General features: G+C 36.0%; 1 protein-coding gene across 2 annotated transcripts in view; it reads right to left on the reverse strand.

The window, feature by feature from the left end:
* LOC140063228 (uncharacterized) overlaps positions 1–17230 on the reverse strand; it is a 37303-nt gene that overhangs the window by 8873 nt on the left and 11200 nt on the right. Inside the window, exons 2-11 of one of the 2 annotated variants that reach the window (XM_072109727.1) lie at positions 16842–16916; positions 14951–15085; positions 7508–7690; positions 6823–7104; positions 6168–6497; positions 5527–5865; positions 3180–3659; positions 2292–2510; positions 1988–2020; positions 1397–1481 (exon numbers count right to left, since the gene is read on the reverse strand). In XM_072109727.1, coding sequence (XP_071965828.1) covers positions 1397–1481; positions 1988–2020; positions 2292–2510; positions 3180–3659; positions 5527–5865; positions 6168–6497; positions 6823–7104; positions 7508–7690; positions 14951–15085; positions 16842–16902 — 2147 coding nt within the window. In that variant the 5' untranslated portion in view covers positions 16903–16916. Of the gene's footprint in view, positions 1–1396; positions 1482–1987; positions 2021–2291; positions 2511–3179; positions 3660–5526; positions 5866–6167; positions 6498–6822; positions 7105–7507; positions 7691–14950; positions 15086–16841; positions 17033–17230 lie in introns of those variants that run through there. The other variant, XM_072109728.1, reaches the window with a different exon arrangement.

Raw genomic sequence — 17230 nt, forward strand, 5'->3', positions numbered from 1 at the left:
TATGTTCAATGTAACATACTATTTTTAAGTTTTGTATTTTTAGTTTCAACTGATTTATTTTTAATTTACGCGAATTTTATACCAAATTCATTTTTATTAAGAGAGAGAAGAGAGAGAGTGAAAGTGATAAGGTTACACTTCAGAGTCAATGGTTTTGGCTAACTCAATTTTTGCTTATATGTATAATAATGTTTTTTTCTTTTATATAACTTTAATTTTGCATGCCACTATTATAACCATTTTTATATTTTCAATAGATTAGAAAAAAAAAGGGAAACAGAGGGATGTAATATAACGATATACTTTTATATTTAAGAAATTGACCTTTGTATCGGAATTTAAATAGGTTCACAAACTTGACCCAGAAAGTCCAGAGGAGAGTTTGTCCAGATATTTTAATGACCATTTAGTTTATAATAGAATCTCTAAAGAAAACACTTAGCTTAATTTTGTGACTTTTCCCATCGTTAAACCAGGAGTGATTGACACTATTTAAGTACAGATTTGACAGTGTCATCCATCACAGAAATACCTTATTATACCGTTAATCATTCTCACTTAAACACCCCTGGATCAACTTAGGACCAATCGTTACCCTCACAGATTACGTAATTGACATATGCTAATGAACTGAGCCAATATACTCCCAAGTTTCAGAGGAGCCCAGACACACCTCACAGCCACTTCTTCAGAAGAACATCTACACCTCACAGCCACTTCTTCAGAAGCAGACCTACACACTTCACACCTCACCGACAGCATCATTGATCGTCCGTTCCTTATCTATACTTATAGTTGTATATTGTACTGAAGTATTATACTGAATAAACAATATATGTGTTACGACAGTCAAGCGAGTCAGAGTCCTTCATTAGTACCTCAACAACGCAACATTATATTACATTATGTATGAGAGAGACAGCTTGTATTTTGTTCATTGTAGTGTAGGCCACTACTCATATTTTTACTCTACGCACTCCACGTATCAAACTGACCAAAATTGGGGCGGGCGGATATCTTTATTAGTTTAACAATAACTTTTCGTAGGTAAGCGATGCAAAAAACATAAAATATTCATTAGTCATATTCTTCTAGCTTAGTGAATATCATTAGTGAGACAGGAGGGTGGTGTGGATGCAACTTGTGCTAAATTATGTTACTATTAGTACAATGTTATCATACATACTACCGCCAGGTTTACTCCTTTCCAAATCAATTGGTAAATATTTTCCAAAAATAAATGAAAATATAACAATATCATAACGAAACGTACATTAACGCAAGGCTCATACAACAATCTGATTTGCTTCGTATGAGACACGTTAAGAGTGCAGTTATGACCGTGCTCAAATTAATACATTGTAAAACACACATTACTAAAAAACGAACGTCTTACCCTGACAATCGGTCCGGCTTTGAACACATAATTGCGAAGTAGACGATGATTAAACAGAATCCCAGACAGGCGACGATTGTTGTAACTGAGGGTTTTTAAAAGTGCATGGTTTAATTCATTTCAATTTTATTTTCATAAGATACATCATTGTGTAATAACATGTGAGTTGTGTTTATAAGTAGAATATACTTATGCTGGAGAAACTTAAATAAGCCCAGAGGCTAGTTCCACCAGATAAAAATAGTTCAACAAGTAAATATAATAAATGTTTTAAAAGTAGTCAATAAATAATAAAACATACAATATGATATCAAATAAATAGGCAGTAAAGAAGCAGTACAAACAAAGCGTAATTTTGTTTTACCCAATAGATCGAGATCGTGTTAGGTAGGTCTATATGCGATCAAACACTAGGTTGATGGGAATGTGGTGAGCAAACTATCGAATAATGCAATTGCTCAAAGTGGTCTTAGCATTTTTAAAACTGAAAGAATCTATAGTACTGGTAGGCTTATAATATTATTATCAAAGAAATAATTGTGATCTAATATGTAATCATACATTGGTAAAACTGAAAAATGAAATACTTACAGATGACAATGTAAGTCGTGTTGTGAGACTCTTCTAGAAAATCAAAATAAACCAAGTATTGTTAGATCTAAAATTGTAACATTTCTAATTTGGTAATACAGCATCCGATGTATATCACATGTTGTAAGCTTAGTTTACGGGTTAGGTTCATGATCTATGATACTAGGCGATACATCTGAAACAAGGGGGTTTCTTTTGGTACTGGATAAATCTAGATACATTACTGAGGATCTGGTGAGTTATTCTAACAAGTCAACTGGAAGTAAGGTTTTAAAACACCAAGACAATTAATTTGTAATATTACCTTTACAATATCCATTATGAACTAGATCTCCATCAACGCACGTGACGTTTACGTAATCATGATCATCGTTATTATCATCGTCATCTTCATCTGATTCGTCATAGAATTTTGCTCGGAATCCATCATAGCAAACAAGTTTAGTGGACTGGCTCTCTAGTAGACTGGACTCAGAGTATGAGCCGCCTTTTGGATTATCTGGTAAAGTACAGATTCTGGCAGCTAAAACAGAAAAGTAGTACTTATTAGTAAATAAGTACATTTTTTAGTTTAACTGGGTTGGTTGTAAAGTATACTTTGGAACTTGTAGAAATAAAAAGAATTACGGTATAAGTTGAATAAGTACATTTTAGAGCTTATATCAACACACTTATGTACGGTAGTTATAGTTTAGTACATTATATATCTTGGGTTACAATTGCAGAGGTTTAGACAAATATTTCTAGAAGATTTGGAAACTCTAAGGTAACCTGTTATGCAACATAAAAAGTATAACATTTATACTGCATAATTTAAAAAAAACTATTCAAAAAGGAGAGGTAGAGAGGTAAGAAAGGTAAAAGGTAGAATAAATGCTTTAGAAACATGCTTACATCGAAATAGAAACATACCAAATAGTGTAGTTCCCAGTTAACTACAAACAATCAAATACACGTCATCATGTTTCCAACATACACGTGTGTGTTTTATTGTATGCGTAATGTTTTGAGCTAAAGTATAGTTGGTTAGTGGACATTTATATTTATGTATTGTGGAAATTTCTATCAATTTATAAAGCATCAATTTTACATCAGGTGTTGCATACAAATAAGGTAATGTTTAGGCCTAAAGTTTATGTACATCTTTTTGTTGTGTTAACATGAATAAATACTATAAATTTGATATACTAACTTCGCATTGTCAATTTGAACGGATACTCTCTTTCAACATTCACAGAACTATCTGGTAAATCCAAGGTTTCGCCGATTTGTAAATCATTGAAATTTGAGTAATCAATGTCATATACAGTAAAATTCATAACCTGGTTATGGCCGTCAGAATACGAAAATGACCCAGATGTAAACGCAAAGGCTACCCAATTACCAGCATAGGCTACTATAGATGGTGATTCAGCGGTTAAGCTCTTGTCGACTTCTTGGTTTGGTGAATCAGTGGTAATGTCCACTTTGCTGATAACTTTAAAGTCATTTTGTGACTGACTGATGACAAGCAAAGTATACGTTGTCGCTTTACTTGCATAAAGGGAGATATCAGTAATAACTGTATCGCATTCAAATGGTTTGTCATAGGGTAAAATCAATTGGTCTATTATTTCTGTATTCAATTGGTTTGATATCGACCTGGAGCCAAATAATACGGGGCATTCCGGCTCTGAAAACAAGATCATTGTATATATGAATGCTTTTACTGAAGTGCAACTGTACCATGAATACAATAATACATTTACACTGGGTAATTATACTTCTAAAAAAACTACTTATAAAAGGTGATCGAAAGTTTGATTCAAATAGAAAGATCAAAGATTGAATGTAACCATTATTTTACTATGAGTATATCGGAAACAGATGTGAAAAAGACGTATAAAAAAACAGAATTAACGAACGTTTTAATTTTATCCAATGTATTTATCAGATTAAAGCTACGTAAGTAAAATAGCTGGTTTAGTGTTTAAAACAGAATACTTTACACTAATGTATTCCAGATTATGTGCAAAACGTACGTGTGTGATCGGAAGATATAACGTTGTCCGAAGTCTTCTTCGGCAACATGATTCGGCTATAGTCCAGATCCCTATGTCGTGTGCAGATCATGGGGAAAGTGTAAACATTGTGTTTTATGAATATTTGAATCATGCTGGTTATAAAAACCCATGTTTTCAAATTTATAAAATTCATCTTTGACCTCTGACCTCAATTTGAATGTTTTGACCCATTGAAAACAAAATGGTCATATCTTTGCAACGCTTAGATTAAATGAAAAAAAATTTTAGTTTCAAATTATTTGGGAGATGCATATTAATATTCGTTCTAATGAAAAAGTTTGTCCAAAAATGGCTGGAAGTATGATTTTTGGCATACTTGACCTTTGACCAACATATCATATAACTCCGTAACTTGGACAAACTTTAAATAGGGCTCAAATTAATCTGAAGGTATATGTTTCTATTCAGTCTAATAAGAACTTTTTCAAGAAAATGACCCGAAATATTTTCATTGACCTTTGACCTGTACTGGTAGTACACATTTCTATAATCTCAAAAACTATTGGCCGTAAAATGGTTGTTTTTGTGAAATGGTTCGAAAAATACATTTATATGTTTTGTGCTAAAAATCCATCTTTTTGGTCCAGTACAAACAATCTTGTACAGCCATTCTTACACAAACAGCATATTTTATTGGAAAGATAATCATAATATCTATCCAATAAAATATGAATTTTGTGTATTAATATCTGCTAGATTGCTTTTATTAAACCAAAAAGATGGACTTTTAGCTCAAAATTAAAATATTTTTTTGGTGTGTATCATGTAATAACCTCAACAAAAATATCAAGCTATCGGAATATTTTTCTCAATTTTTGTCAGAAACTGACCTAGTACGTTATAAAAGTGGTATGTAAATTACAGGTTACTGTAAAAAGTTCTTATTAGACTGAATAGAAACATATACCTTCAGATTAATTTGAGCCCTATTTAAAGTTTGTCCAACTATTAGTTACGGAGTTATATGATATGTAGGTCAAAGGTCAAATATGCCAAAAATCATACTTCCAGCCATTTTTGGACAAACTTTTCCATTAGAACGAATATTAATATGCATCTCCCAAATAATTTGACACTAAAATTATTTCATTTAATCTAAGCGTTGCAAAGATAGGACCATTTTGTTTTCAATGGGTCAAAACATTCAAATTGAGGTCAGAGGTCAAAGATGAATTTTAGAAATTTGACATGGGTTTTTATAAATAGCATGATTCAAATATTCATAAAACACAATGTTTACACTTTCCCCATGATCTGCACACGAAGGCCCTTTTTTTGACATAGGGATCTGGACTACTAGTGTAAACTACAAAAGCATAGTATTAGGTTTAGTGCAGTAATTCTTTCAACAATTGCAATATAAAGTGATTTGGTATACTAAATTAGGCCTAAAGTCACCAAACATTCAAATAACAAGACAAAACCACAGAAGATATTAAATACGACTAATACTATGGTACCGGTATGACACGTTACCTGTAGTCATCACTGTGGCGTCATCTGGTACTGGAGTCGTGTTCTTTGTCTCAGCCTCTGTCGTTCGATCAGTAGTGCTGGTGACTGCAGATGCTGTAGTGCTTCTGGTTAATCCATCATTTTCAAGTGTTGTTTTACTTTCTGGATCTTCTGTTATTGTTTTGGAATCATCCTGCGCAGTCGTGACGACATCTTGCGGAGTCGTGACGACACCTTGCGCAGTCGTGACGACACCTTGCGTGGCTGTTACGACATCGCTTGCAGTCGTCATTGATTTCACGGTAGTGACCTTCTTGGTTGTAATAGCTTCAATGGTTGTAGGAGGATCAGATGTTGTTGCTAGAAAAAAATATCAACTAAAGTCAGTCTTGTTTATATGTATAATACTGACGTATAGATCATACATTGTAACAGATGCCTGCATAATACCAGCTTAGAATTGATAATAATAGTGTATTTCCATTCTCTTAGAAAAGGTAGGCATAATTCATGAAATTATATCGATGATTTCAATCGGGTCATAGCAAATCTACGTAAATAACTATATAATATTATCACTTATCAACACAGAAATATATTTTTTCGTAGAAACCTAACATGTACCAAGTACCAATGGTCATACAGGCGAGGCACATACTTACCAGAATACTCGAGAATAAATCCGAAGTTTCCAATAGAATCTTTGTCTGTGGTAAACCGTATCGTTACAGTTTGTGTTGTATCCGATGTCCACATGAAACTCGATTGGAAACTATCGTACTCGATCGGATCACCGATTCCATCCGAAACGGTCAACAAATCGTTGTTCTTCACCAAAAACATTATCGCATTTAATGTCACTACGCTATGCTCTGTATACGATAATGTCCATGTCACGTCAAGGTTTGCTTCGTATTTGCCAAAAAAGTTTGGCGAGTAGATAAAGTCATTGTTATCATCAGTGTATGTTGTGCCTGACTCACCTAAAGACACTGTGGTGATTAGAAATAAATCGTCATTAATATATCAAGCTAATATGCAATAAATAAGAATAGATAAGGAAGTCTATAACCTATTCTATAACTCAATTTCATGCTAAAAAGTATAGTAGAACTTATGAATTTCTCCTCATATACTAAATATTATAGTAATGTTCGACTTCACGATAGGCACTGCCATCGAGCTTTTGTGCCTGCTAGGCTAAGTTTGCATGGCGAATATACTTTTTTTTCTTACAAAATTTTTCGACTAAACAAATATTTATTATGTCTTTATTATCATATTATGAATGTGATTATTGCGTCATATTGTTCTTACCTGGATAAATACTAAAGTGATTGACACCACCACATGCCGCTCGATCATCGTCAATGCAAGCAGTATTACACATTCCGTTCGATGCTGCCGTCAATGATGTATATTCTCCAGAGAAACAAAAGCATCTATTTTGATCACCCTTAACCCCAAGCGCTGCGTACGTTGAATACGCCCTACAGACATCTAAACACTCGTAGATACTAGCAGACGCAGTACTTATTCGTTGTAAGTCTGGCGGGTACTGGCTTTCTGGGATATCATAGCAACCAAGATAGGCGGGAACTATACAATATGACAATAATAGTTCAAGTTAAATGACAATATTCCGTGTAGAAAATGAATGTATCTCACAAATGCAAAATGCCAGATGTGTGGTGGGATGTGCATAAAGCTCTATCTACACAATAAAACTTTATGTGACAACAAATGTGATGTGCCCATGTATGAACATGATGATGTCATATCACTACCATATTTGGCCATCACTACAATATTTTGGGTACATTCACTTTTTTTGGCAAATTAGTTTAATAGTGTAGACAGAGCTTTAAAGTAGACGTGCACAGTGGTGGTCATCTTGTACTGAGAATACATCTCAAGCATTATATAGTGCACCTAGTTTATAAACATTGACATGTACGATATATATAAACAAATTGTTAGATAAGGTAACATTAAAACATACCATTACATATTATTGATACAATGTCAGTTTGTGTACATTCGGCTGAGCTGAGACCTCCAGATCCGCAAGATTGGAAATTCCCCTCAGAGCCTGAACATGTATAATTACTCCATAACATATTCCCAGTTCCTTGACCAAAATTAGGTGACGTCACACTTGAAAACATTGCTCCATCTTGAAAGCCTACAGAGGAAAATGATTTTAAAATGTGAGTGAGGAGAGGGGTGAAGTGATGATCCAGTTAATTTGGATTGGTGAGTAGCATGGAAAAATACTTAGATATGCAAACTTAGAAATCTGCAAACATTTCCATCAAATTCTCTCGATTCAGGACTTTTAAAGATGTATTGTCCCGCGGAAAAATGAATTCTAAAAATATGTCGATGAATTTGCCATTTTATTGTCACATATAATTATCCACTTTGACCAAAAATTGGATCGCAAAAAAATGTATTTATCTGAAAAAAACTGTAATTTAATGCAAAAAATAATCAGGTTGGCTGCCGGCCAATGGATTTTTGGTTGAAGTTATTATTATTATTATTACTTGTATAGCGCACATTTATACAACATTTAATTATAATCAGCGGCGCTTCACATCAATTAGTATCGTAACATTGTTTGAAATATAGTGCTTTTAAATGTTTTTTAAACTGATTATAGTCGTCTAAGTGTTTAATGTGACTTGGTAATCTGTTCCAAATTTTGGGTCCTGCTCTACGGCGAACGAACGGTCAGCAAATGTTTAGTTCGTGGTATTGTCAGGTTATAATTGCTGGTGCTTGAACGAGTACTGCGAGAAACATTCCGCACAGTAAGAATATCTCTCAGGTAACTTGGAGCGGAACCTTTAAGCGAACGCCATACAAGACACGCTATTTTGAATTGACATCTATGAGACATCGGAAGCCAGTGCAAGGATCGCATGGCGTTAGTTGCACTGTCATACCGACCTTTCCTGACAATTATTTTCGCAGCTTGGTGCAGTAACCTCTTCACTGGAGCAAGGGTATTAGCAGGTAGACCATAATACAATGCATTGGCGTAATCAATATGACAGCACGAGCGATTGAACTAGTTGTTGGCAAAGGTCCTTGGAGAGAAATTTGCGGATTTGACGAATATAGTATACATTAACAGCTATCGTTCTGCATTTATCACGTATGTGGTTCTTGAAAGATAGCTGGTCGTCGATATTAACACCAAGGTATTTTACAGATGAACCAAGTGGTATTCTGTCCTGACATACGATGATATGATCTTTTTCGCATTTCAGGAGTTGAGCTCTGCTTCCCAACAGTATGAACTGTTTTTTCACTGTTCATTTTTAGTCTGTTGGACTTCATCCAGTCGTTGATGGATATGAGGCACTCTTGTAATTTGGTGATTGTATTTTCCATACTAGAACTAGAATTTGGATTAAATGAATCATACACTGAGTGATCATCGGCATATCCCATCACAGAAATATCAAACTTACTGATATGATCTTGTAAAGTGCTAGCATATATGGTGTATAGAACTGGACCGCATATACTACCCTGAGGTACAGAGAAGGACAAATTGGCTGTCTCCGAGTTAGTTTCGCCGATTGTTACGTTGGCAAATCGAGGACGAAGGTAAGTATCAAACCAGTTCAATGCCGCATTGGCCACTCCGAATTTGTTCTGCAAAACGTCGAGGAGTACTTCATGGTTCACTGTGTCGAAGGCGGCTGACAAGTCTATACATACCAGCGCAGACACCCTTTGCAGCTCCATATTCCAGAGTACGTCATTGGTTAACTTAACCAAAGCCGTCTCTGTGCTAAAACCTTTCCGATAGGCAGATTGGTACGCCGGTAATAAGGTATTGTTCTCAACATAAGCTATGAATTGGTTCAAGAAGCATGCGCGTTCAACCAGCTTGGATACGAAGGACAGATTGCTTACTGGCCTATAATTCCTGAGGATACACTCAACACCCTTCTTTTTTATAAGCGGTTTTATAACTGATATTTTCCATCTATGAGCAAATACGCCGTTACACAACGAGTTGTTGATCATCCTTGTAATAAGTGGTAGAAGTGTATCCAGATGCTGTTTCACCAGTGTCGACGGTAGGGGGTCAGTGGAGCAGGTTGTTGGTTTTGCGCATATGATCAACTTCCTAACATCATCTTCGCTAACTTCCTGAAATGCAATAAATTCATTTGCCATTAGCCGTTCTTGTTCATACAAAGGGAAGTGTTCCAATTCCTCTCGTATTTTCTCTATTTTGCCCATAAAGAAAGATATGAAGTCGTCTGCTAACTGTTTATCAGTTTCATGTGGTGGAAGTGGGTTATTTTTACGTCTACCAATGAGCTCAAACACGATCTTGTAAAGCTTTTTTGAGTTGTTGCCAGCTTCTTTGATAGCACCATTAATGAATTCGTACTTGGCTAAACGAAGATAACGTTTGTATGAATTGCGTATAGATCATTGTAAGCTGACCTATTTTCGTCGGTGGCAGACTTCCGTAAGGTCTTCTCAGCACGACGAAGTTGCTTCTTCAACACATTAGCCTCGTCATCAAACCAAGGTAACGATCTTCTGACAGTGGTAGTTTTCTCAACAATAGGAGCATGCTTATCCAGAGCAGCAAGTAGTTGAGTGTTGTAGTGATTTGCCAAATCGTCGATATCATCGATATTCGTTGATGATATAACTACTTGAGACAAAGCTTCATCAAAGTTCGTGTGATCTATTTTATTTATCTTTCGAAACTTTTTGTTTTGACGGTAACATTTCGGTTTTGGTCTCGATAAAATAGTCTCTACAAAACAATGGTCACTGATGTAATAATTTGAAGCGGGCTCGGTAACACAAAGAGTGTCCTTACCCCTCGTTATTAGCAAATAAAGAGTATTTCCCGAACGATGTGTTGGGAAAGACACGTGTTGATCAAGATTTAAACACTCAAGTACATCGTCGAATTTTATTTTATCCGGGTCATTGCTGCTGTTCATATGAATGTTGAAGTCACCCGAAAATATTACAGAACTATGTAACGATAGAATATCCGAAGCATATTCTGCGAATTCATCATAGAAGGTGGCAGTACTAATGGGTCTGACGGTGGAGTAATAGTAGAGCAGTTAAGGCCATAAAAATAGCCAAGTTGTGCACTTTATTACCAAAGCATGAAACTTGCCACAAAGTTTCTTTGATGTATATAGATTCAAAATATCGGGGGGTGCCAAGTGTCCAACGTCCGGTATGGCGGCCATCTTGATTTCAAAATGGCCACCATAAAAACAAAAAGTGTTCATATCTTGGCAACTATAAACAGTAGAGACTTGATTCTGGTGTTAAATTGTTCACAAACTACATATTTCTATTTGCTCTAATGAAAAGTTTCGTCAAAAAATGACCGGAAATGACGTTTCTTCCAGTTTGACCTTTGACCTCTTATCTGTATATCTCAGTAACTACTGATCATTTTCAATCGATTTTGGTGTCGTTTTGTTCAGAATAGAGACATTTATATTTGTAGTAATGAAACATTTTCACATAAAATGACTGGAAATACAATTTATAACCTTTGACATATATAATTATGTGAACATACTGTATGTGGTTTACATTGGTATAAATGCACCAAAATTGTTTTACCGAAATAAATGACACTTAATGCAAAAATGACCAAGAATTTATTATTCTGAATTTTTGACTTTTGATGTGATAGGATAGGCGTAAAGTATGACAGATTACTGAGAAACAGCAATCACTGAGCTCATGCCGACTTGTTTGCTAAACTGTGATGTGTCAATCGTTATATAAAAGTTTTGGTCCTCTCTCCTTCATCTTTTTTTTTGTAATGTATTATACCATATGGACAATTGTCTGAAATAAAAGTTGAATTGAATTTTTAGATGCCATTTGGAAATATTTTTGATGTAAAGTAGCATTCTTTCGTTCGGAAAGTTCTCATTTTCATGAGTTAAGAGAACACCGTCTTTCAAAGTACTTACTACAGTAGACCTACTTTCATTAGTCAGAAACTCAGATAATTCTTGGTCATTTTCGTTGCATCTAAACAAATGTACTCAATTTTTATGGTAATGAGCCTTTGCTGTAAACCATCTGAATCCTTTTCCTCGATTTTCTCTATAGTCATTGATTTTTTAGCAAAATCCGAACCAAATCAATTCGTAAAAGACATCTCAATATAATTATTCAAGTAATCCTCAAATTAGTGACATGGACCTACAATATACTGTTCTGTACAAGACCTTTTTAGGCATCCACCTGTGGACTTTCACTTTGAAGGTCTTGGTCTCCTAATCATACAAGAAACATTGTCTGATTTAATCAATCAAAGTAGTGGGTCCAGACCATCCAAAGACAAAGAAGGGGGTATAAGACCATCTACAGACAAAGAAGGGGTATAAGACCATCCACAGACAAAGAAGGGGGTATAAGACCATCCACAGACAAAGAAAGGGGAAGGCCATCTACAGACAAAGAAGGGGGTGTAGGACCATCCACATACAAAGAAGGGGGTGTAAGACCATCAACAGACAAAGAAGGAGGTGTAAGACCATCCACAGACAAAGAAGGGGGCGTAGGACCCTCCACAGACAAAGAAGGGGGTGTAAGACCATCCACTGACAAAGAAGGGGATATATAGGACCACTTACAGACAAAGAAGGAGGTATAAGACCATCCACAGACAAAGAAGGGGGTGTAAGACCATCCACAGACAAAGGGGGTGTAAGACCATCCACACACAAAGAAGGGGGTATAAGACCATCCACAGACAAAGAAAAGGGTGTAAGGCCATCTACAGACAAAGAAGGGGGCGTAGGACCCTCCACAGACAAAGAAGGGGGTGTAAGACCATCCACTGACAAAGAAGTGGGTATAGGACCACTTACAGACAAAGAAGGGGGTGTAAGACCATCCACAGACAAAGAAGGGGGTGTAAGACCATCCACAGACAAAGAAGGGGGTGTAAGACCATCCACACACAAAGAAGGGGGTATAAGACCATCCACAGACAAAGAAAGGGGTGTAAGGCCATCTACAGACAAAGAAGGGGGTGTAAGACCATCCACACACAAAGAAGGGGGTGTAAGACCATCCACAGACAAAGAAGGGGTGTAAGACCATCCACAGACAAAGAAGGGGGCGTAGGACCCTCCACAGACAAAGAAGGGGGTGTAAGACCATTCACTGACAAAGAAGGGGGTATAGAACCACTTACAGACAAAGAAGGGGGCGTAGGACCCTCCACAGACAAAGAAGGGGGTATAAGACCATCCACAGACAAAGAAGGTGGTGTAGGACCATCCACAGACAAAGAAGGGGGTGTAGGACCATCCACAGACAAAGAAGGGGATGTAGGACCATCCACAGACAAAGAAGGGGGTATAAGACCATCCACAGACAAAGAAGGGGTATAAGACCATCGACAGAGAAAGAAGGGGGTGTAAGACCATCCACAGACAAATAAAGGGTGTAAGACCATCCACACACAAAGAAAAAGGTGTAAGACCATCCACACACAAAAAAGGGGTGTAATACCATCCACACACAAAAAAGAGGTGTAATACCATCCACAGACAAAGAAAAGGGTGTAATACCATCAACAGACAAAGAAAAGGGTGTAATACCATCAACAGGCACAGAAGGGGGTATAATACCGTCCACAGACAAAGAAAGGGGTGTAAGACCATCCACAGACAAAGAAGGGGGTGTAGGACCATCCACAGACAAAGAAGGGGGTGTAGGACCATCCACAGACAAAGAAGCGGGTGTAAGACCATCCACTGACAAAGAAAGGGTATAGGACCACTTACAGACAAAGAAGGGGGTATAAGACCATCCACAGACAAAGAAGGGGTTTTAGGACCATCCACAGACAAAGAAGGGGTGTAGGACCATCCACAGACAAAGAAGGAAGTGTAGGACCATCCACAGACAAAGAAGGGGTGGAAGACCATCTACATGCAAAGAAAGGGATGTAAGACCATCCACACACAAAGAAAGGGGTGTAATACCATCAACACGCACAGAAGGGGGTGTAAGACCATCCACAGACAAAGAAGGGGGTATAAGACCATCCACAGACAAAGAATGGGGTATAAGACCATCCACAGACAAAGAATGGGGTATAAGACCATACAGACAAAGAAGGAGGAGTAGGACCATATTAACCGATGAAGCATACAAAAAGAAGATACAATCAAAATACCACTTGGAAAACAATAAATTGTAGAATAACTGAGGCTTGATTGTTGAAATATAAAGGGTTCTTTGTAAGGTCATTAATAATATATTGATATAAACACGATCATCATACTTTTCATTTGACATTCAAATACAGTCTATCTCGAAAAGAAGTTCATACTATCACCTTTTCGAGGTTTTACGGTATTCCATAACATGTATGTTATTTCCTCTGTCAAACTATTAAAACTTTTAGCGAATCAGAAGGTGCCAACATCATTGAACTAATGGTACCACCAAGCACAATGTTTACCAATTTTATGTACTATATACAATTTAAGTCCATTAATCATTTAATATAATTACGCCTATCAGGTCAAAGTTCAAAGACCAACAAAAACCACATACAGTATATTCACCTAATTAAAAATCAATAAATAAATGTCAAAGGTCGTAAATTGTATTTCCGGTCATTTTATGTGAGAATGTTTCATTACTACAAATATAAATGTATTTATTCTGAACAAAATGACACCAAAATCGATTGAAAATTACCAGTAGTTACAGAGATATACAAATACGAGGTCAAAGGGCAAACTGAAAGAAACGTCATTTCCGGTCATTTTTGGACGAAAATTTTCATTAGAGCAAATAGAAAAATATAGTTTGTGAACAATTTGAGACCATAATTAAGTCTCTAATGTGTATAGTTGCCAAGATATGAACATTTTTTGTTTTTATGGTGGCCATTTTGAAATCAAGATGGCCGCCATACCGGACGTTGGACGCTTGGCACCCCCCGATATTTTGAATCTAAATACATTAAAGAAACTTTGTGCCAAGTTTCATGCTTTGGTAATAAAATGCACAGCTCATGTCATTAACTGCTCTACTATAAGGCGGGCGATAGATGACAACGAATGTGGTGTGTAGGGTTGTGTCCACGAAATTCCATTCGGAAAATTCAAAAGACGATTTTGCGCCTGAATTAAGTTGATTGACATTTAGACAATCCTTGAATATAATTCCTGTTCCTCCTCCGCGTCTGTCTATGCGATGTTTATCAAGGAATGTATAGCCACATGTGTTGAGGTTAACGATTTATCTTGTCATTTGATGAGTAGGGCCTAAAAACATTTTTTTTTTCCGTTTTTTTTTTTCTACGGAAGTGATTAACTTTATTAATACTTAAAAATAAAGTATTCCCCAAGTCTGATTTAATTTAAAAATATTGTTTAAAAAAGTTTACCAAGCTGCCTGCAAACTACATCAGCCTCTTCTATACCCCACCCAACGTCACATACCGAATACCACGTTGAACCAACTTCAATTTCAACACGTCCCATGTAAGTTCTCGGCGATCCGATCAACTGAACATCACCATCTACAGAAACAAAGAGAAAGTATCAACATTCCAATTCTAACACTAATGTATCAGTAATGTAATATTTCGCAATAAACAAATCAATTAGATTGTGTACGGTCAGATACTATGTTAAACTCTACCAATTAGATTGGGTACGGTCAGATACTATGTTAAACTCTACCAATTAGATTGGGTACGGTCAGATACTATGTTAAACTCTACCAATTAGATTGGGTACGGTCAGATACTATGTTAAACTCCACCAATTAGATTGGGTACGGTCAGATACTATGTTAAACTCTACCAATTAGATTGGGTACGGTCAGATACTATGTTAAACTCTACCAATTAGATTGGGTACGGTCAGATACTATGTTAAACTCTACCAATTAGATTGGGTACGGTCAGATACTATGTTAAACTCTACCAATTAGATTGGGTACGGTCAGATACTATGTTAAACAAATCAATTAGATTGGGTACGGTCAGATACTATGTTAAACAAATCAATTAGATTGGGTACGGTCAGATACTATGTTAAACAAATCAATTAGATTGGGTACGGTCAGATACTATGTTAAACTCTACCAATTAGATTGGGTACGGTCAGATACTATGTTAAACTCTACCAAAACACGCTTGAGCTGGCAGGAAATGCATATTCCATTGAACAAATATACGCATTTGTAAACTTTTGAAGTTCAAGATTTTTGTTTGTGAAAAGTTGACTTCATTCAGTTCGGACCTATAAACAATGACATGCACGAAACCATCGCTCTAATGAATTCAGTCACGATAACTTATGAACTAATGGCTACAGAACTTTACAATAATGTCCATCTTATATTTTACTGAGTGCTTAAGTGAACTATATTAAAGAAAACGTGTGACAGCATGTTTTAAGAGGACACCCATGTTAAGAAATGAAAGATGTCGACATTTTTAAAACTATTCAGTATATAGTCTGTCAATCGGAAACTTTCACTGGGAAAGTGTCCTATGAGGAGAGATCATTGATTTGCCTACTTGATTCGATATAGAAAGTATAATGTGTTATTAGTCATGAGTCAAAGGTAGGCCTATAGTATTCAGAATGACATGCTTGGTTAGGTTTAGGGTTTGACAATAATTTCAATTCATTTTTGTAATGAATAGTTTATTTACTTGAACTATCTCTTCCGTCTTCCTTATTTCTCTATATTTTAAGTTAGGGCCTACCTACGTTTCATTTTATCTGAATCAGTGGGGTTTTATAGATAGGCCTAGTATAGGCGACTGTTGAGAAATGAGAAGAATTTACAAAACTCCTGATCTGATGATAAACTGATTTTCAATTTGCTATAACACAGGTTTACATAATATTTGGCCTAAATAACTATTCTATAAATAGAAAAGTATCTACCCGTGGTTAATTCTATCTCCAAGCCATGTACATTGTTTGAATGGAATTTGAAATTTATCTGCGGATATTGCCTACAAACTTTTTTACAAATAACAAGGCATTATGTTATTTGAGTTATAATTCACACAAAATAAATATTGCTCCTCCTTTAAATAATTATGATTTGGTTTTCGTTGTATTAGCCCCACAACCTTACCTTACCTTAAGGTAGCCCTACAATATTTAATTCGGGAAATAATCTAAGGCGGCGTTATATTTCTTATAAAAACAATACGTGTAAAATGTAATTCATTTATATTATACGATCTCTAAAAGCAGTTCGAGTCGATCGACACTGGAACGAATTATATCTTCAAAAAAATATATGATTACCTGCCGCTTCAGTAACACTAACAAACACTCCAATGATTAACCATAACAAACACATCATCATGTTCAATTGTAGACCTGGTAGAAATCAATTAAAAGTATCATGTGCAGGCTTTTGTAACCCTTGTCCAGCTCTTTTTAACCCACAACTTACAGTACACCTAGTAGGTCTACTTAACATTGGATTATAGTTCAATAGCCCATCTATACCGTTAAGTTGTACTGAGGCGTGGCTATTGTACAAACCTGTCCAACCGATTTCTTCTAATATTTTACATCACAAAGCATCGTTTGTGTTTTGACGCATCGTTGACGTTGCAGATCATACTATGGTTCAATCCTGTACCGGTTTGTGTTAGATATTTTACTACTGTAATACTTATATTAGAAAT

The sequence above is a fragment of the Antedon mediterranea genome, chromosome 11 (assembly GCF_964355755.1).
Source record: "Antedon mediterranea chromosome 11, ecAntMedi1.1, whole genome shotgun sequence".
Lineage (NCBI taxonomy): Eukaryota > Metazoa > Echinodermata > Crinoidea > Comatulida > Antedonidae > Antedon > Antedon mediterranea.